The sequence below is a fragment of the Sturnira hondurensis genome, unplaced genomic scaffold, assembly GCF_014824575.4.
Source record: "Sturnira hondurensis isolate 20B ecotype Veracruz unplaced genomic scaffold, ASM1482457v3 Scaffold0010874, whole genome shotgun sequence".
NCBI lineage: Eukaryota > Metazoa > Chordata > Mammalia > Chiroptera > Phyllostomidae > Sturnira > Sturnira hondurensis.
Window position 1 is genome coordinate 392,717 of NW_028083505.1, and position 21,470 is coordinate 414,186.

The window sequence follows — 21,470 nt, forward strand, 5'->3', positions numbered from 1 at the left end:
CTGGCCTCCTGCCCCACTGACCTGGGAGTGCCAGGGAGCGCGCCCGCCGCATTACCCCACAAAAACAGGGTACCAGCGGAGGTCGTCCCCGTCTGGTCACCGCTCACCCTCCCGCACGGTGTCACCGCCGCGAGCAGGACGCCAGGCCGCTCGCCCGCACACAACCTGCCCCTTCGGCTGCTCCGTGCAGCGCTCTCCGCCCTCCTGTTCCTGAGGAAGACCGGGGCACCCAGAAAGAAGGGAGGAGGCTGCCAGCAGCTTCCTTCGTGTCCTCTCTGGACTCAGGCTCCCACCCAGCCACGGTTAGGGCGCGAAAGAGAAGAGTGTGAGGGGGCGGGGGGCCTGGACAAGGTTGTGGGACTAAGAACCTGAGGGGAGCAAAGGGAGGAGGATTGGGACAGCTGTCATAGAGTAACAATAAAACTTTAGAAAAAGAAGAACCTGAGGGGTCAGGACGCCGAATGGGGGTAGTTGAAGCAAAGCGTGAGGTCTCGGAGGGGAGGGACACAGTACGGGGCACAACGCTGCGTGGCAGGAGCCTCTGTGCGGAAGCTCCGTGGTGTGTGTCACGCCGGGACACACCAGCTTCACCTGGGGAGGGGCAGCCTGGCCCTCCACACTTCTTTTTTGGTGCTGTGGGCTTAAAACTCTTCTGAACCCCCTTAATTTTTCTTCCTGTTACCTGTGGTGCACCACTCCTGGGTGCCTGATCCACCTTGGTCCTCATTGGGAGGAAGGGGACATGAAGATCACCAAGGCAACCAGGCCACGGTGCCAAACCCTGCTTATTTTCTCCCAGCTGGGGTAAATTTTTAAACCATCAAAAGATTCATTGCCAGTGGATGTCAAATTAAAAAAAATTGGATAGAGTCCCAATGTGGCAAGTTATTGATTTGGTAGCATAGGCAAGTCATTTAGGTCTCTGAGCCCCAATTTCCTTATCTGGATACAAGGGCAGCTGTCAGGAGCCCCGAGTACCTGTTAGGCCCCACCTTTGGTCTCAACAGCTGCAGCTCCCATCCCAGTCTGTCCAGGGTGCTTCAGATTCTGGGCACAAAGAAGAAAGATGTGGTTTCATTCTTTTTGGTCATTTTCAGACACCTGCAACAAACAAGAGGATCAATGACAGCAACCAAAATTGAGGGTTAAACTGTCAACACATGGATAGCTTTAGAACCTCAATATAGGGAAAGGGGAGAGGATGTCCATCTCCTTGGTGTCCTTGAATTCCATGATAAAGCCCCTTCAGTTGTCCCTCCTGGTTCCATTTTGTTTTCTTTCTTGCTATAACGCAGCAGGAAGCCCTTTCCTCCCCTCCAGCAGAGTTTTAAAAGCATTACCTCAGAATGCCAAATGTCTGGAGGAGAAGACTGGAAATGTGGAATGGGTGGAGGTAACGGCTGAGGAGCCTAGAAGCTGCTGGCTGGCTGTTCCGTCCTGTTTGAAATTGGCTCAAAAGACATGGAATTAGTAGGCAAAGCTGCCTCCTCCTCCTCCTCTTACCTGCAGAGGAGAGATCAGTTCCTGGTTGGCTGGGGCAGTGTCATTGATACAGCTGGTGTCATTGTTACCTTCCACTAACAGATCACTCGACACCTGTGGCCCAGGCAGGGCTGTGCCTGGGCATTGTCCTGCAGAGCTGGAGGCTTTGACCCTCTGCATTGTCCCTGAACCTCAGGGGAAGCCAAGATACAAGTGCTGCTGTGATGTGGTGCTTGGTGACCCAACAGAAGGACTAGATTGTTCCTGGTCCCTACTTCTCCTTGTAGGGTTGCAGCTGCCTCTTGGCTCCCTGCTACCTAGCCCCTGTTGCTGTCTCGGGCAGAGGAGATGAGTTTGTCGCTTGCTGGGAGCTGAGGCAGGGTAATGATGCTGCACAGAGAAGGGACTCTTGGAGTGGCCTTGGAGTGAGAAGTTGGGCGAGGAGTAGCCTGTCTGGGTCTCCCTGTCTGGCTGCCCTTCTGGTGTGTGCATCCAGGTGGCATCATGCTGCAGCAGATCCTGCACGACATGTACATTGACCCTGAGCTCCTCCCTGAGCTCAGTGATGTGCAGAAGCACATCCTTTTCTACAAAATGCGAGAGGAGCAGCTGAGGCGCTGGCGGGAGCACGAGGCTTGGGAGGCCCTGGCCCAGGCAGAGGGACTCAGGCCCCCGAAGGTCAAGCGAGGTACGTGCTAGGGAGTTACTGAGGGGCTGATTATTGATGCCAGGCTAGGATCTTCTTTAAAACGGGCACTGGTGTGATGTGGGGTTGGAGCTTGAAACCCTTGTTCTGTGAGCTTCTGGTCCTATTAGTACAGGCCTTAATTTTTTGACCAGGTCTGTAGGGCTCCAGGGGGGCTACCCAGGGACTGTGATGCTGTTGGGAAATGGGGACTGGCTTTGTCTTGTTGTGGGAAGCTCAAGCTCTGGGAGGACACCACTGGGCTCTCAGACTGTCTTTGACAAAGTTGGTGATTGCCTGGTGAAGAAGAAGCGTATTCTTGACCCTCATCAATGGTTCCGGGACAGAGGCCAGGTGCAACCAAGATATGCAGTTGCCCCCTCCCTTGTATGGGCAGCACAGTGGATCTCAGCCAGGGCCAACACTGGGCACCGTTCCCCTCCTCCCTGTCCTCATGAGAGGGTGCTCCAGTGGATGTCTGGAGAGGGTGTATTGGGTCATGTCCTGCACGATGAGTAACCGGCCCCCAATGGCAGTAGCAACTGCAGACAAGAAGCAAGGGCCCGACCTACACTTAAGGTAGTTTACATACTCTCATGTGCCAGTCGAGCCAAGGGGCTGGTATGCCTGTGAGTGAAGGCACACCGAAGCAGGCAGACTGCTGAGGCTTGGGACAGGACCTAGGGTCCTGCTGGTGGTGGTCCTCTACGTGGAGGCTGTGCTTCAGAGTTTGCAGAACCCGTTCACCTTCTCTCTCGTTCACTCCCCACAAGCTTCCTTGTGGCCTCCATCTGTTCTCCAGAGCATGCAAACTTAATCTGATTAAAGTTTCCAATTGGGAACAAAGTCCTGTTTCTGTCCTGGGCATGCTGACTTTTTGGGAACTTAGCTCCTGCTCTCCACTCCAGGGTCACTGCTGGACAGTCCTTGCCACGTGCCATAGGCCACACTTGCACCCCTCTGGACATGCTCACTCTAGCCTCTGTCCCCTGCCTTTATCTTCCTGACAAACTTGTTCAGGACTCGTCCCCTCCCCTGGAGTCTTTGAGGGGTGCTCCTGGCACAGAGAAGTTACTTACTCCTCTGCAGCTGCTTGGCCTGTGGGACCCACCCTGGCCCTAGCACTTGCCACATTGTTACTGTCATTTGTCATTTGCTTGCCTCACTCCTCCAGGGGACTCAAACCCCCTGGACTGTGAGACCTTACTCCATTCTGTCTTCCATCCCTGGGTCTAGCACAGAGCTGGCACAGAGTGTTAAGTCCTCCTTTTGAATGAGACACAGCAGGACCCCGAGGAGGCTGGGCAAGGACGTGGCTGCATGTGGCTGGTGCTAAGGCTGCGTGGGGCCTTCTGGGCCGGACAGCCCTGGCAGCTGCATCACTAGCCAGTGACAACGACAGGCTGCCTTGCCAGCCCCACCCGGCCTGAGCCCTAGGGCCTCGCATCATCTGTCCAGAGGCTCTTTTGGGAGGAAGACAGATGCCTGAAAATTTAACTGCAAAAATATTTTTAGGGCGATTTGTCACACATTGACATCTACATTTTCATGTATAAATTATACATTAAACTCATTTGGATTTCTGGCGCAAATGACTCTTTTCTGGGTAATTAATTTTCTGATTTATAAAGAATCGGGAAAAAGGAGAAAACACACGGAGGAATGCATGTATTCCAGGTCAGGATACTGTTCAGATCTCAGCTCTTTGCTTCAGTCCTGCCTGTGAACTGCCTGGGCAGGTAAGGGGAAGCTCTGCAGGGCTGGCTGTGCCCCAAAGGCTGAAGAGCTTCTTGCTGCACGCACAGTGCTTGCTTTCTGTCCTTGGGTCATGTTGGTCATGACACAAGATCTCAACAACCCTCCACCCTGTCAGTGAATGCCACAATTACCAAGTGCCTCGCCCCACCCCTGAATGCTCCCATAGGCCTGTGACCCCATTTCAGGTGAAGCCATAGTTCACAGAAGTGACACAGTCCATCCATAGTCATCTAGATACTAAGAAATGAAATTGGGAAGCACATCCCATGACTTTGACCTTGGGTCCAGTGAGTGATGTTTTTCTGTCCATTCACTTTTCAATTCTGACTTTCAAGTCACTTTGCAAGTTCAATAGATGATCCATGCACTCATTCATTTCTTCATTTCCTTTCACTCTCTTACCCAGCATTGCCACGTGCTGGCTTTGGTGAACTGGACAGAGCTCTGGCAAATCACAGCCCACTGGAGTGCCCCAAGCAAGGCTTGGTGTAGAGCAGCCACATGGTGGCTCAGGGCAGGAGTGTGTGGGGGCAACCTCCCTTGGCTGGATACTTCCTCTTCCTCACCTTCCCAGGCCCTCCATTTCCCGTTTGTGTCCCTTCCCCACCAAGTTTGTCCTGAAGGAAGCACCTGCTGTGTCTGTCGAGCTGTGTGCATCCCTTGGGATCCCTGAGCACAACGTAGTCCTGGTAAACCCGGAATGATGCTTTCCGCCCCCTGCCCATTGCTCCCGTCCTGCTTGTCCCCTAAGACCACCATCTCACCCTCTTTCCTGGCAGGCCTTCCCTAATTGTGTCTAGGGCTCACGTGCTAGAGGGCAGGACAGCGCAAGGTGTGCCTGTTGCTGCAACTCCCTGCTGTCCAGTTGTGCCTTGAGTGGGTAGGAGTAAACACTGGTCATGTGGAGCATTCCAAGTCACAGGACCTCGGGGGTTTCGTTGATGCCAGAACACACATTTGAGGGCCACACACAGGCATGGACTGGGATTGAATCAGTTATGGCTGGACTCCCTGAGAATGCAGGCCTGTCTTTTTTGTTTTCACTTTGTATTTTTGGTGAGAATCTTTTGATGTTCTACCCTGCTGTGAAAGATATACATCTTCAGCTTAGGTTGTTTTCTCATCTGCCATCATGCTTGCTGTTCGGTTACATTTCTGACCACATTTGATGTTCAACAGGAATTGAGTGCTCTTAGGCTGACATGCTGGGAAGTCATGTAACATGTTCCTGCTAGATTTAAGTCAGTCCCCCCACCCCTGCCCACATTATTATGACCTTTGCAATCTATTTCCTGCCTAGTGGCCTCTTACCAATGCAAGAACCCACACGCCATACCAAGAGTTGTAGTCTTCATACCCCCAACCCCTTCTGTGTTTGCTCAGTTATCCCAGTTTCTTGGGGCTGGAACTGGATGTTGTCTGGGACACAGGACTCAGGACATGTGTTTGAACTGCTGTTGTGACCCAGAAAACTTCCCCACCTGGGCCTGTAACTTCTTCCACAACTGGGAGTTTCTGTCAGTGTTAAATTGGTTCCTCTGTCACCACCTCCTTATCCATCTGGACATCCTTTGCCTGGGAACCAGACATCCTCCCCCACCCACCTCCCCACTCTCTTCTGTAATGCGGCTGACCACAGCCATACTGTGAACCAAACCTGCACATGCAGGTAGCTGGCTTCTTGTCCTTTGTGTTTCTTGCTCTCACAGCCAGCTATGTGTTAGAGTGTCTGTATGCCCCCCGTGCCAGCCCCTGGCTGCCCCTCACCCCAGCCTATGGAGTGCTCTAAGTCCAGCTGGGTTCCAGCCCCACTGCCTCCATCCTGCACAGCTGCGGTCAGGAGGTGGCTCCTACCTCCTAGCCCCCCTCTTTCTACCAGCTCAGCCTGTGCAGCTCCCAGAAGCAGCCCTGCCCTAGGCCTGAGTTATTCTCCTTAGCATCCTCTCTGTGTTGAAGGATTAAGCTACTCCTGCTGCATGTCTGCCCAAGCTTAGGTGCCTCCCATGGGCCTGGTGCATACCCTAATGAAGCTGTGGGACACAGTCCTTCTAGTCATTTGCCTTCTCTCTGTTTCCTGGGAACCATGGCAACCCTGCCTGGTGCTGTGAGCCTTCCTAGCCTCAGTATGTTCCCTTTCCTTGCATGGAGGTCCTGACTCTACTTTCCTGCAGGCACCCCTGATGTAGCCATGTTCACACCCCTACAAACCTTTCTTCACACAGCAGCCAACTGCTTTTTTTTATTTATGATTTTTTAGAGAGAGAAAGAGAGGGAGAAAGAGAGGGAGAGAAACATCAGTGTGAGAGAGATAGATCACTTGGTCGCCTTTTGCATGGCCTTCAGCTGGGGATCTGGACTGCCACCCAGACTGGGAACTGAACTGGTGACCTTTCAGTTTGCAGGGTCCACTGAGCCACACAGCCAGGTGCAAGTGCTCTTTTAATACATGAATCAGCTCATGATGCTCCCTTTCTCAGAGGCTTCCGTGCACTCAGAGACAATACAAATACCTTTCACTGTCCTCTGCCCATTTCCAACCTAATTTCCACCCTTTTGGGTTCCTCTGCTCTTTCCCCAAACCTTCAAGGGGCCGAGTCCATCCATCATTCATTTCTCAGTTAAATGTTGGGCTCTTCACCAACCACTCATTCTCACTGAGCTCCATCCCAATCTTTCTTTTACAACACTCTGCCCAATTTTCTTCATAGCACTCACCATATCGTAGGGTATCTTTTTTTAAAACTTGTGGTACAATTCACAAACCATAAAATCTACCATTTTAACCATTAAAGGATATGCAATCCAGGAATATTTAGTACATTTAAAACATTGTTCAACTGCCACCTCCAACTTGTTCCAAAACATTTCTTTCTCTCCTTTCTCTCTCTCTCTTTCTTTCTTTCTTTCCTTCTTTCTTATTGATTTTTAGAAAGAAAGGCAGGGGTTGGGGTGGGGAAGAGAGAGAGAGAAACATCAATTTGTTGTTCCACTTATTTATGCATTCATTGGTTGATTTTTGTATGTATCCTGACCAGGGATTGAACCCTCATCCTTTGCATATAGGGAGGATGCTCTAACCAACTGAGCCCACTCATCATCACCCCAAAAGGAAGGCCTGCATTCATTAAGCAGTCACTCCCCACCTACTCCTTCCCTCAGCTCCTGGGACCACGGATATCCTTTCTGTCTCTATGGGCTTGCCCTTCTCTTCCTTCTCCTTCTTTCCCTCCCCCTTTTCCTTCTGGATCTGTCTGCTCGGTTGAGGTCAATCTCCTCCATCAGCCTGAAAGTGCCATGAGACTGTGAGGGTCGCTTGCATGTTTCTGTCCAGGTTGGGAACAAAGCCTAGGGATATGGTGGGTGTGTGAGAGGGTGGGTGGGAGAGAAGCTGCTAAGACCCTTGCATGCCTCTAGGGGCTTGCCTGGGAGGACAGGTATTAACAGATTTATTTTTGAGTGAGAGACTGTGCACTGTGTACTGTGACTCCTCTAGACCCTGAAAGTCTTCAGAAAAGTATAAAAATCACAATATGCTTGTGTTTTGGGATATATTGTAGAAGCCAAAATACAATCTGTAGTGCATAAATAATGGTCATTTTGTCAACTTTTCCCCCTCATACATATAACTCAATTCACTTTCATTTCTTGTTTTAGGATTTTGACTTAGATTTTGGTTTGACCAACCCTGCTGTTGGTCTCTGCATCAGCATGGTGTGTGCTGCCTAAACCGTCTCTTCCCTCTGCCTTTGGTTATCACTTTGTTTTAGGAGAATCTGTTAAAAATGTATAGCATATGCTATTTTAAAACATTTTTAAAAATGTACTGGAATTCATTTTCTCTATTGTTATCAGGAATGAAACATTATTTGCTAAAGACGAGAAGCATAAATATATTTTTAAATTATTCTCCATGATTTTGTTGGTATAATCAATGATTTTAGATTGATTGTGTTTAGTTATTTCCTCTGTCAAGAGTTATGAATATCAATAATTATTTGGACACTAACTCTACTTTGCAATGGTTTCATTGCTCCCTACATTTTTTTCCCTCTGAGGGGAAATTGATAAATACTTTATTCTCCCTTTCCCCCATCGAACAAGTGATTTGGCCAGTCTAGCGGCACGCCCCTCACCATTAGGATCTCAGCATGTCAAACAGAAGTCATTAAACATCAAAAGAAAGCTTGCTTGAAGCTGTCTTCTGCCCCTTTCCTGTTCTTGCTGCTGTGATGTGGTGGGGATACCACTGATTTTGGCATGCTGACTTCCTTCCACCTGCTCCTGATTTTTCTGTTGATCCCAACAGTTTTCTAGTAAATACACATGTAGCATCCAGTTCGGCAATGACTGCATGGAAACACTGGGGTGTCAGGGATGGGGGGTGCCCCAGACTTCTGGAGCTGTTGCTCTGGGCCCCCTTCCTGAGCACTGGGGACAGGGGGACAGTGCTTCTAGGATGATATCGAGGTGGGGAGGTTGGGGAGGCCACTGACAGAATTCCCCTCCCGGTTTCTCTTATGCCCAGCAAGTGTGGGTGTCTCCAGGGGTGAGGGTGTAGTTGTTTTTGTCTCTGGAAAGAGATGAACCAAATAAGCATGTCGGCTTTTCTTGTCTAGAAGGAGAGAACTAAAATGTGGCCTGGCCCAGCTGAAGGCTTTTGTTAGGGGGAGCCCGAAGGAGTTCCCAGGGAGGGGCCCAAGTTCCGGATGCTCAAGAGGAAGGGTCAGGGTTAGGGTCCAGATGGAACACCTACTCTGTCTGGCCTCCCTGGGTCCCTTAAGTGCCTTTTTAAAATCTCACCCCCTTAGGGATCTGGAAGTTGGGTCTTTTATACTTCATAAAATCTAAGACACTATAGCTAGAAAAACATGCTGTGTTTATATACTACTTAAAAAGCTATACTTTTAACTTGGTACACCATTGTTCTGTCAAAAGAATTTAAAATGAGTCTGGAGGCTTTGGCTAGAAATAAGTGACAACGATTTATTAATGGCTGTTAGAGTTCACAAACTGCACACGTATCTAGGACCAGACCCAGGAATGTTCCAGTGAACAAAGGAAAACGATTCGTTTGTGTAATGTAACTGAGTCACACGAGAGAAGGGAGCCCTGCCTTCTTGGTCCATTACTGTGGTTAATTAGTATCAATAATTATGATGATGAATTTCAGGTGGTTGTCAAGTATGGCATCTGGCAGTCTGGACATATGGATACTTTCCTTTGAGGAGCCCTTGCACTTGACTGAGTCCAGGCTCTGACGCATACTGTTGTGACGAACAGCTGTGTAATGCGTGCTGCCGGACTGGAGCAGTGCAGGGAAGCTTACAAGTTTGAATGTCAAGATAAATTTATTGTTTTTCCTTAAGTTTTAAGTTCTGTTAATAATTTAGGAGTAGGGCTGGAAAAGATCCCATTATTTTTTCCTAAGTTCATTCTTTCCTCATTTGTAAGACATATCCAGATTTCAGAAATGTTCAAATGTCTTTAAATCAACGAAGTAAGTTATTATTCCTGTTTGAGTTGAAAGATAAATATGAATAGATTTAAAAATGTTCTTTTTTATTTTATTGATAATGCTGTTAGTTTTCCCAATTTTTCCCTCTTTGCCTCCCTCCACCCAGCACCCCCCCCACTCACTTAGGCAACCCCCCACCATTGTACGTGTCCAGGGGTCATGCATGTAAGTTCTTTGGCTACTCCACTTCCTCTACTGTGCTTAAATCCCCATGGCTTTTCTGTAGCGGCCTATTTGTACTTCTTAATCCCCTCCCCTCTTCACCGATTCCCCTACACCCTGTTTCCATCTGACAGCCATCAGAGTGCTCCCCGTATTCCTGATTCTGTTTTTGTTCTTCTTATTTGCTTAGGTTTTTTTTGGATTCAGTTGTTGATAGATACATATTTTTGCCATTTTATTTTTCATAGGTTTGATCATTTTTTCTTAAATAAGTCCATTTAACATTTCATGTAATAATGGTTTGGTGATAATAATCTCCTTTAGTAGTTTCTTGTCTGGGAAGCTCTTTATCTGTACTTTAATTCTAAATGATAGATTTTTGGTAGAGCCTGCTTTTCATGAGTTTTGGTAGAGCCTACAACCTTGGCTGTAGGTTCTGCTTTTCATGACTTTGAATGTTTCTTGCCAGTCCCTGCTAGCCTGCAAGCTTTCTTTTGAGAAATCTGCAGACAGTCTTTGGGGAACTCCCCTATAGGTAACAAATTTCTTTTCTTTTGCTACTTTTAAGATTATTTCAGCCCTGGCTGGTGTAGCTCAGTGGATTGAGTGTGGGCCTGTGAACCAGATGATCGTGGTTCGATTCCCAGTCAAGGCACATGCCTGGGTTGCGGGCCAGTTCCCGGCAGGGGCTAGTTCCCAGCAGAGGATGCATAAGAAGCAGCCCTACATTGATATTTCTCTTCCTCTCTCCTTCCCTTCCCCTCTAAAGATAAATAAATAAAATATTTTTAAAAAGATTCTTTCATTATCTTTAACTTTTTGCACTTCAATTATGATGTGTTTTGAACTGGGCCTCTTTGCATCCATGTTGTCTGGGACTCTCTGTGCTTCCTGGACTTGCATGTCTAGTTCCTTCACCAGATTAAGGAAGTTTTCTTTCATTAGTTTTTCAAATAGATTTCCAATTTCTTGCTTTTTCTTTTCTCTTTCTGACACCCCTATGATGCAAATGTTGGACTTCTTGAAATTGTCCCAGAGGCTTCTTATACTGTCCCTATTTTTTTCTGATCCTGTTTTCTTCTTGCTGTTCAGATTGGTTGTTTTTTGCTTCCTTATGTTCTCAACTTTTAATTTGATTCTTGGCTTCATCCACTCTACAGTTGTTTTTCTGTAAACTGTTCTTTATTTCAATTAGTGTATCCTTCATTTCTGACTGGAGCTTTTTTATGCAGCTGAGGTCCTTACTAGGTTCCTTGAGCATCCTTATAACTAATGTTTTGAACTTTGCATCTGATAGATTACTTATCTCCATTTTATTTAGTTCTTTTTCTGGAGTTCTGTTCTGTTCTTTCACTTGGACCATGTTTCTTTGTCTCCTCATTTTGGCAGCCTCCCTGTGTTTGTTTCTATGTATTAGGAAGAGCTGCTATGACGCTCTGTCTTAGTAGTGTGGCCTAATGTAGTAGGTGTCCTCTAGGGCCCTGTGACACAGCCTCCCCATCGCCTAAGCTGGATACTCAAGTTGCACCCTTCATGTGGGCTAAGTACACCCTCCTCTTGGAATCAAGCCTTGGTTGCTGTTGGCAGATCAATGGGAGGAATTGACCCAGGCCAGTCAGATGCAAGGATTGGCTGTGACCATTGACCACCTACCTCCACCCTCCATGGAGAATCAGCTGTGCAAGGACAGGTTCTTGGTGCTCCAGCATGGTTTGTAGCTGCCCACTGGGTGTACTGGCCCAAGGTTTTTCCCAGGTAGTGCAGGCAAATATCAGCCCCCACCTATGTTTTGCCTGGGGCCACCCAGCCTGAGCTATAAAGAAATCTCTGCTGGGCTTGGAGATTCTTAGGTGAAGCTAAGCTGTGAATATAGGGTAGCTGTTGCTAGTTCCAGGTCTCAGGCTCACTGAAGCCAGCTGTTGCTTATTTGAGAGGATTTAGGAAGTTGTCAAGCGTGAGCCAAGACCAGCCATTGATATGAAAAAGCAGCTTTGGTGGGCCTATAAGTTGGGTGGGGCAGAGTCTCTGGGGATCTTCAAGGCAGGCCAAACAGTGTTAGCCAGGTTGGTGGAGTTTCAGATATGGTACCAGCTTCCTATCCCTGTGGTTCTGTGATTCTGTGGCTCTCTGGGGACAGGATCTAGAAAAGGGCCTTTGCTCACCTTGATGTCAGACACTTCAGTTTCTCTCTGTATACACCGGTACCTTTCAAGCTGCTACCCTGGTGGTGCCAGAGCTCCGAGGGAGTGAGTCTCAGTAGGTGAGTCCATATGTGGGTTCTTTAAGAGGAATTGCTTGGAGCTCCATAAGTTTCTTTCACTGACTCAATCTCTGCTGGTTTTTGCAGACACAAGTTGGGGGTGCTTAACTTCCTGGCATGGGATCCCTGGGTTGGGGTGTTTGGGGCTGGGACTCCTTGCTCCCAAGATATTCCTCCCAAATTTTTATCCACCACATGTGGGTGTGAGACCAGCCCATTCTGCATCTGTGAACCTCCTACCAGATTGGATGGATGTGGTTTCTTTAATTCCATAGTTGTCAGAATTACATCAACTCAATTTCTTTCTTTTTTTAAAATAAATTTTATTGATTATGCTATTACAGTTGGACCCTTTCCCCTGTTTTATTCCCCTCCTCCCTGCACACCCCCTCCCACCCACATTCCCTCCTTTCAGTTCATGTCCATGTGTCACAAGTTCTTTAGCTTCTACATTTCCCACACTACTCTTGCCCTCCCTCTGTCTATTTTCTACCTACCATCTATGCTACTTAGTCTCTGTACCTTCTCCCCCCTCTCCTCCTCCCACTCCCCTGTTGCTAACCCTCCATGTGATCTCCATTTCTGTGGCTCTGCTCCTGATCTAGCTGTCCACTTAGTTTGCTTTTGTTTTAGGTGTGGTTGTTAATAACTGAGTTTGCTGTCCTTTCACTGTTCATATTTTTAATCTTCTTTTTTTTGATAGGGCCCTTTAACATTTCATATAATAAGGGCTTGGTGATGATGAACTCCTTTAACTTGACCTTATCTGGGATGCACTTTATCTGCCCTTTCATTCTAAATGAAAGCTTTGCTGAATAGAATAATCTTGGATATAGGTCCTTGCCTTTTATGACTAGGGATACTTCTTTCCAGTCCCTTCTTGTCTGCAAGGTCTCTTTTGAGAAATCAGCTGACAGTCTTATGGGAAGTCTTTTGTAAGTAATGGTCTTTTTTTCTCTTGCTGCTTTTAAGATTCTCTCCTTATCTTTAATCTTTGGTAATGTAATTATAATGTGCCTTGGTGTGTTCCTTCTTGGGTCCACCTTCTTTGGGACTCTCTGAGCTTCCTGGACTTCCTAGAAGTCTATTTCCTTTGCCAGATTGGGGAAGTTTTGCTTCATTATATGTTGAAATAAGTTTTCAATTTTTTGCTCGTCTTCTTGTTCTTCTGGCACCCCTATGATTTGGATGTTGGAATGTTTAAAGATGTCCTGAAGACTCCTAAGCCTCTCCTCATTTTTTTGAATTCTTGTTTCTTCATTCTGTTCTGGTTAAATGTTTCTTTCTTCCTTCTGATCCACACCATTGATTTGAGTCCTGGTTTCCTTCTTGTCACTGTTGGTTCCCTATGCATTTTTCTTTATTTCAATTACTTAATTTTTTCATCTAATTTACAACCATATTCAACCAATTCTGTGAGCATCTTGATTACCAGTGTTTTGAACTGTGCGTCTGATAGGTTGGTTATCTCTTCATCACTTAGTTGTATTTTTTCTGGAGCTTTGATTTGTTCTTTCATTTACACCATTTTTTTTTGTCTCAAAGCACCTGTTATATAGTAAGGGGTGGAGCCTTAGGTATTCACCAGGGTAGGGCAACCCACGTTGCTGGGTTGTGATGCTGTATGTGGGGGAGGGACACGAGAGTGAACAAATGGAGCTTGCTCTGCTGTCTGCTAGTTTTCAGTCACTTCCCATGCTACCCATAATGAAATTGGGCCATTCTGTTGCTGATTCCCAGGTGGGTGGGCTTGTGTACATTTTAGAACCCTGTGGGTCTCTCCAGTGAACTCGCCTGAGAGGCTGGGAGTTTCTCCAGCTGCTGCCTCAAGCCCTACAGGTGTTTTAAATCAGAGGTTTGAGGCTTTATTTCCCTGCACTGAAACTCTAGATTGCTCAATCTGTCTTGCTCCCCAGTCGTTCCTCCAAGTTTATCTGTAGGTGAATGTGGGACCACCCAGTCTGCAGTTCCCTGCCTCACCGGGTCTGCCAGTCACCTCCTTACCCTCCCAGTCCTCCAGCCTCCACCTTGTGGTGAGTCCTCTCTGCCCAGATGCCTGTCTCTGTCCCTCCTATCAGTCTGGTGAATGTTTCTTCTTTAATTCCTTAGTTGTCAGACTTCCAGACAGTTTTTCTGTCAGTTCTGCTTATTTTTTGTTTTTAAATTTGTTGTTGTTTTCCTTTTTGTTGTGTAAGGAGGCACAGTGTGTCTACCTATGTCTCCATCTTGGATGGAAATTCCTAAACTCAATTCCTGATGGTTCTGAGTGGTGGTGGTTCTGTATTTTAGTTGTAATTTTGATGTGGTTGTGCGAAGAGGTGAGTCTTGTCTGCCTACACCACCATCTTCTAAAAAATCTTGATAAAAGATACCAAGTGAGTTAAAACTAAAAGAACAAAATAAGAAATAAAAGAGAAGCATATTTGCAACATATATAATAGACAAAGAACTGGTATCCAGAGAACATGGAAATATTTCCAAGTAGTTAGCAAAAGATAAATAGAAAAATAGAGAAAAAAGATGAACAAGCAATTCACACGAGTAAAATTTCAAATCACAATGGCCATGTGGAAAGGTGTTCAACCTCTGCAGTAAACCACATCAGTGCAAATTAAAACGGTAAGCCTGGAAAAAATTTAAAAACTGTAGATGAGGATCTAGGAAAGCAGCTACTCTCTCTCCTACATAAAGAGCTTGGCCACATGGGGATGGGGTACACATGAAGGCCAGTGCCTGGGGCCAAGCAGAAAACTTGAGTTTCAGTGTATGTAGTTCCCCCTTCTTTTTCTGTCCCCCTTCCCCACTTTCTCCTGGCTGCTGCCAAAAGCCCAAGGACTGAACATACTGAATTTTGCCCAGCTCTGGATGGACGGGAGCCACTCTCCTACTAGGTGCAGGGCCTCAGCTGGGGTTGCTGATCTCAGCAGTCCAGGGTTAATTTCTCTCCTATTGGCTCAGGAGGATTATATGTGCCACCTCCCTGCTTCTGCACCTCTCTACTTCTCTGCTTCCCCTTCCAGCAGAGTGTCAGCAGGGGCAGTTTCTGAGAAAGGCTACCAGCTGGTTATCTCTGGACTCCCTGTAACCTGACTCCAGGTCCCAGCTCCAGCTCCTGCTCAGAGTAGCCGGGCTAAAGCAAAGGTTACCCACAGCTGCCTCCCCAGGCTATCTCTCCCAGTGGCTAGCATTACTCTTTCCAGGTTTTTCTCAGGTAAAAATTAGCAAAGCTTTTTAAGATTTTCCCCTTTGGGACCAGATTTTGCATTGAACTTGGGGGTCTGAATTCTTTTTTAAAAATATATTTTATTGATTATGCTATTGCAGTTTCCCAATTTTTGCCTTTGGCCCCCTCTACCTGTTACCCCACCCCCCATTTTCTCCAGAAATCCCCACTTAATTCACATCCATGGATTATGCATATAAATTCTTTGGCTACTCTATTTCCTATACTGTTCTTAACATCTTCTCGTCATATTTTGTACCTATCAATTTGTGCTTTTTATTGCCTGCACCTTTCCTCCCATTCTTCCTCTTCCCCTCTCAATTGATAACCCTCCAAATGACCTCCAACTGTATGATTGTTTCTGTTCTGCCTACTTGCTTAGTTTGTTTTTTAGATTCAATTGTTGATAGTTGTGAATTTATTGCCATTTTAGTATTCATAGTTTTGATCTTCTTTTTCCTAAATTAGTCCCTTTAGCATTTCATATAATAATGGCTTGGTGATGATGAACCCCTTTAACTTTTCCTTATCTGGGAAGTACTTTATCTGCCCTCCCATTCTAAACAATAGCTTTGCTGGATAGAATAATCTTGGATGTGTAGGTACTTGCTTTTCATAACTTTGAATACTAATTGCCAGTCCCTTCTAGCCTGCAAATTTTTTTTTAAGAAATCAGCTGACAGTCTTATGGGAACTACTCTGTAAGTAACCCTGTGCTTTTCTCTTGCTTTATCTTTAACCTTTGGCATTTTAATTCTGATGTGCTGTCATCCAGTCTTCTTTGGCTCCATCTTGTTTGAGATTCTCTGTGCTTCCTGGACTTGTATGTCTGTTTCTTTACCAAATTAGAGAAGTTTTCTTTCTTTTTTTAATTTAAGTATTTTATTTATTTTTAGAAACAGGGGAAGTAAGGGAGAAAAAGAGGGAAAGAAACATCAATATGTGGTTTCCTCTCACATGCCCCCAACTGGGGACCTGGCCCACAACCCAGGCATGTGTCCTGACTGGGAATCGGATGAGCAAGCTTTTGGTTCACAGGCTGGTGCTCAATCCACTGAGCCACACCAGCCAGGAAAGTTTTCTTTCATTACTTTTTCAAATAAGTTTTTAATTTCTTGCTCTTTCTTTTCTCCTTCTGGCACCCCTATAATTTGGATGTTGGTATGTTTGAAGATGTCCCAGAGGCTCCTTACCCTATCTTCATTTTGTTTTGGATTCTTTTTTCTTCTTGTTATTCTGACTGAATGTTTTTTCTTCCTCATGTTTCAAATTGTTGATTTGATTCTCAGGTTCATCTACTCCATTGTTGGTTTCCTGTAATTTTTTCTTCATTTCACTTAGTGTAACCTTAATTACTGCTTGGGTCTTTTTTTTTTTATGCTGTTAAAGTACCCAATGAATAATTAGTTCCTTGAGCATCCTAATAACCAGTGTTTTGGACTTTGCATCTGATAGATTGCTTCTCTCCATTTTGTTTAGCTCTTTTTTTCCTGGAGGTTTTTAAAAGATTTTATTTGTTTATCTTTAGAGGGGAAGGGAAAGAGAGAGGGAGAGAAATATCAATGTATGGTTGTCTCTTGTGCGTCCCCTGCTGGGAACTGGTCTACAACCCAGGCATGTGCCCTGACTGGGAATCAACCGTGATTGTTTGGTCTGCAGGCCCGCGCTCAATCCACTGAGCTACACCAGCCAGGGCTTTTCTGGAATTTTGATCTATTCTTTTATCTGGGCCATGTTTCTTTGTCTTCTCATTTCGGCAGCCTCCCTGTGTATTAGGCAGAGCTGCTTTGGCTCCCTGTCTTAGTAGCATGGCCTATGAATTTTCCATACTGTTCTCTTTGATGGTATGGAATCTTAGGTAATCACCAGGCCTCTGTATCGCCTGCTTTGTGGCTCTGTGTTGGGGAGGGCTTGGAGAGGGGACAATGCTGTTGCCTGTACTCTGGAGGTTTCTCTGGGAGAAAACTGTCTTCCTGTACTCACCCTTATGCCAGTTACTTTAATTTCTCCATGTATGCAACTGTGGCCTTGCTAGCTATTTCCCTGGGACTGAAGCCCAGAGGGAGCGAGTCTGAGTAAGTCCTAAGTCCATTGTGAGCCCTTTAAGAGGAGACTCCTGAGAATTCAGCAGTTTCTTCTGTCACCCCAACCCCCACTGATTTTTACAGTCAGAAGGTATGGGGATTTATCTTCATGGCACTGGAACCCTGGGTTGGGTGGTCTGGTGTGGTGCTGTGATTACTTGCCCCCAAGGTATCCCTCCTGATTTCTATCCACCACATATGGATGTGGGACTACTCATTCTGAGTTTCCATGCCTCTCTGCATCTCTGCCCCTCTTGCCCATGTGGATGAGTGTTTTCTCTATTTCCTTGGTTGTTGGACCTTTCTGATGATTCTGGGTGATATTTGTTTTGTAGTGTAGTTGTATTTTAAAAAAAATTGTGTTGATTATGCCATTACAGTTGTCCTATTTCCCCCTTCATTCCCCTCCCCCCTGCACACCCCTTTCCCCATTCCCCTCCTTTAGTTCATGTTTGTGTCACAAGTTCTTTAGCTTCTACATTTCCCTTACTATTCCTGCCCTCCCCCGTCTATTTTCTACCTACTGTCTATGCTACTTATTTTCTGTACCTTCTCCCCCCTTCTCCTCCCACTCCCCTGTTGCTAACCCTCCATGTGTTCTTCATTTCTATGTTTCCACTCCTGTTGTAGCTGTCTGCTTATTTTGCTTTTGTTTTAGGTGTGGTTGTTGATAACTGTGAGTTTGCTCTCCTTTCACTGTTAATATTGTTTATCTTCTTTTTCTTAGGTAAGTCCCCTTAACATTTCATATAAGAAGGGCTTGGTGATGATGAACTCCTTGAATTTGATCTTATCTGAGAAGCACTTTATCTGTCCTTCCATTCTAAATGAGAGCTTTGCTGGATAGAGCAATCTTGGCTATACGTCTTTGGATTTCATGACTTGGAATACTTCTTTCCAGCCCCTTCTTGCCTGTAAGGTCTCTTTTGAAAAATCAGCTGACAGGCTGATGGGCACTCCTTTGTAGGTGACTGTCCCCTTATCTCTTGCTGCTTCTAGAATTCTCTTCTTCATTTTAATCTTGGCTAATATAATTATGATGTGCTTTGGTGTGTTCCTTCATGGGTCCAACTTCTTTGGGACTTTCTGAGCTTCCTGGACCTCCTGGAAGTTTATTTCCTTTGCCAGATTGGGGAAGTTCTCCTTTATTATTTGTTCAAATAACTTTTCCACTTGTTGCTCTGCCTCTTCCCCTTCTGGTACCCCTATAATTCGGATGTTGGAACATTTAAAGATGTCCTGAAGGTTCCTGAGCCTCTCCTCATTTTTTTGAATTCTTGTTTCTTCGTTCTTTTCTGCTTGGTTGTTTCTTTCCTCCTCTGGTCCACTCTATTGATTTGAGTCCCAGTTTTCTTTCCATCACTATTGGTTCTCTGTGCATTTCCCTTTATTTCACTTGGTGTAGCCTTTATTTTTTTCATCTGATTTGTGACCAGAATCAACCAGTTCTGTAAGCATCCTGATCACCAGTGCTTTGAACTGTGTGTCTGATAGGTTGGCTATCTCTTGGTTGCTTAAATGTATTGGCTCTGGGGCTTTGATTTGTTCTTCTGATAGAGCCATTTTTGGTCAGGTCGCACCTGTTATGTAGTGAGGGGCGGAGCCTTAGGTGTCACCAGGGCAGGGCAACCCAGTTGTTGGGTTGTGATGCTGTATGTGGGGGTGGGGTCAGATAGAAAACAATGGCGCTTGTTCCACTCTCTCTCTTAGATTTCAGTCCCCTCTACTGCTTATCACAAGCAAATTGGGACCTTCTGGTGCTGGTTCCTAAGTGGGTGGGCTTGTGTATGTTCTAGGATCCTGTGGGTCTCTCCAACAAATTCTCCTGTGAGGCTGGGAGTCTCTCCTAGCACCTTTTCAATAGGTGCTTTTAGGCTTTATTTCCTGGTGCTGGGGCTCTGGGTTGTTTCGTTCTATTTTGCTGCCCATTTTTGCCTGGTTTATTTGTGCTTGAATGTGTGGCCTTGGTCAGCCAATCACCTTGCACACCTCACTGGGTCTGCTTGTTTCCTCTCCATGCCCAGGGTCTGCTAGCCCTGTGCTGCCTGTGCACCCAGGTCTGCCAATCACTGCTTTTTCCTGCCACGACCCCTGTCTGCCAGCCGCCGATTCCACCCCTCTTACCAGTCTGTATGAATGGTTGTCAGACTTCCATATAGTTCAATTTTCTCTCTGTTCTGGTTGTGTTTTTGCTTCTAAATCTTTGTTGTCCTTAATTTTGGTTGTGCGAGGGGGCACAATATTTCCACCTATGCCTCCATCTTGGCTAGAAGTCCCTAGTTGTAATTTTTGATGTGGTTGTGTAAGGAGGTGAGCTGTGTTTACCTACACCTCCATCTTTGGGGGTTTAAATTCTTAGGGTGCATTTTTCCATTTATTTCCTCCATGTCCTTTCAAAATTACATGACTTTAGGTCTCAAGTATTGTTTATTTTTATCCTATCATTTCACTGATGTGCTTATTTTCTGTCCACCATGGTTAGGTTCTCACACTCATACTCTGCTAGATGTTGAAGACATAGGAAGTCTGGTCCCTGCGCCAGTACATGTGCAATCCTTTCATTTTACAGATTAATTTGTTTGTGATATAGACATTGTTCCAGATGAGAAAACTGAGCTGGAAGGAGCAGGAGTAAGCCTGGGGTCCAGAGACCCTCAGTGGCACATGGATTTTGCTGTTTCTCAGGACTTAAGGGAGTTGGTGTTGGAGGTTGGAGGTTCAGGTTGGTGTTGGTGTTGGGGTACTATGGATTTCCCAGTGATAATTACAGCCAGTCCCAGCATACATGGGGCTTTATGGCACTGGTGAGAGATTTTGTGTTTGTCCCACATTCTTTATATAAGAGAGGCAGGGCTTCTTGGCAAGAGATGTGGCCTTGAGCTTGGGAAGATGTTTCAGGAGCCATTGTACAGTCACAAGGTTGGAGGGAGAGATAGGACGATGGTTAATGTGACCAAGTGTCTGTTAATGTGACTCCATGTCTGTGTTGCTGACTCTAAGTAAGTAGTGCTGAGTACAACATAAAGCAGCCTGGCATTTTACTGCTAACCTTACACCAACACCCTGCTGGCCTTCATGTTCTGTGCAAGAGGCAGATTGTACAATGGTCAGAGCATCTGACCATTGGTTCAAATGCTGGCTCAGCTGTCTCTCTGACTGTAGCTGTATTCCACTCATTAATTTGACATTAGCAAGTTACTTAAGCTACCCTGAATCTCAGTTTACTCTTACATACATTGGGGATAAAGATAATAGAACTTATCCCAGATTTGTGGGGAAGATGAAATGAGATGGTCTCAGTTAAGCCTAGTATGTTGAAGGAACCTGAAAAACAACCACATTTATCACATGCTTAGTTGAGTTCTTTTCTGTTTCTTCCCCACAGAAGACTAAGGTTCATGGTTTAAGACAATAGGCACGTATGTTAAGGGAACACACCAGCTGTTGGGACAACTACCTTCCCACAAGATTCCCTGGAAAGTACCACTTACTTTTTAAAAAAATTAAGAAAAAATTTAAACTTTTTGTTGACTATGCTATTGCAGTTTTCCCAATTTCTCCCCCTTTATCCCCACTCTGCCCTGTCCCCACAACCCTCCAGCATTCCCCCATCTTAGTTCATGTCCATGGGTTGTGCATATAAGTTCTTTGGGTCCCCTGTTTCCTATACCACTTTTTATCTTTCCCCATCTATTTTATGCCTACTAATTATGCTGCTTCTTCCCTGGGCTTTTTCACCCTTATTCCTCCCTTCCTCCTCCCCTCTGAAATCCCTCCATGTGCTGTCCATTTCTCTGATTCTGTTCCTATTCTAGTTGGTTGCTTAGTTTTTGTTTTTGTCTTTTAGGTTCGATTGTTGATAGTTATGAGTTTTTTGTCATTTCATTTTTTATAGATTTTGATCTTCTATTTCTTCAATAAGTCCCTTTAAGATTTCATATAATAAGGGCTTGATGATGATGAACTCCTTTAACTTGACCTTATCTGGGAAGCACTTTATCTGCCCTTCCATTCTAAATGAAAGTTTTGCTGGATAGAGTAACTCTGGATATAGGTCCTTGCCTTTCATATCTGAATACTTCTTTCCAGCCTCTTCCTGCCTGTAAGATTTCTTTTGAGAAATCAGCTGATGGTCTTATAGGGACTCCTTTGTAGATAACTGTCTCCTTTTTCTCTTGCTGCTTTTAAGACTCTCTTTGTCTTTAGTCTTGGCTAATCTAATTATAATGTGCCTTGGTGTGTTCCTCCTTAGGTCCAACTACTTTGGAACTCTCTGAGCTTCCAGGAAGTCTATTTATTTT

At 45.6% G+C, this 21,470-nt stretch overlaps 1 protein-coding gene across 2 annotated transcripts in view; it reads left to right on the top strand.

The window, feature by feature from the left end:
• Positions 1–1,650: 1,650 nt before the first annotated feature.
• Positions 1,651–21,470, top strand: part of SH2D4B (SH2 domain containing 4B) — a 105,250-nt gene continuing 85,430 nt past the window's right edge. For both annotated transcript variants that reach the window (XM_037059454.1, XM_037059455.1), the window contains exon 1: positions 1,651–2,170. In XM_037059454.1, the coding sequence (XP_036915349.1) occupies positions 1,987–2,170 (184 nt within the window). In that variant the 5' untranslated portion in view covers positions 1,651–1,986. The remainder of the gene's footprint in view (positions 2,171–21,470) is intronic.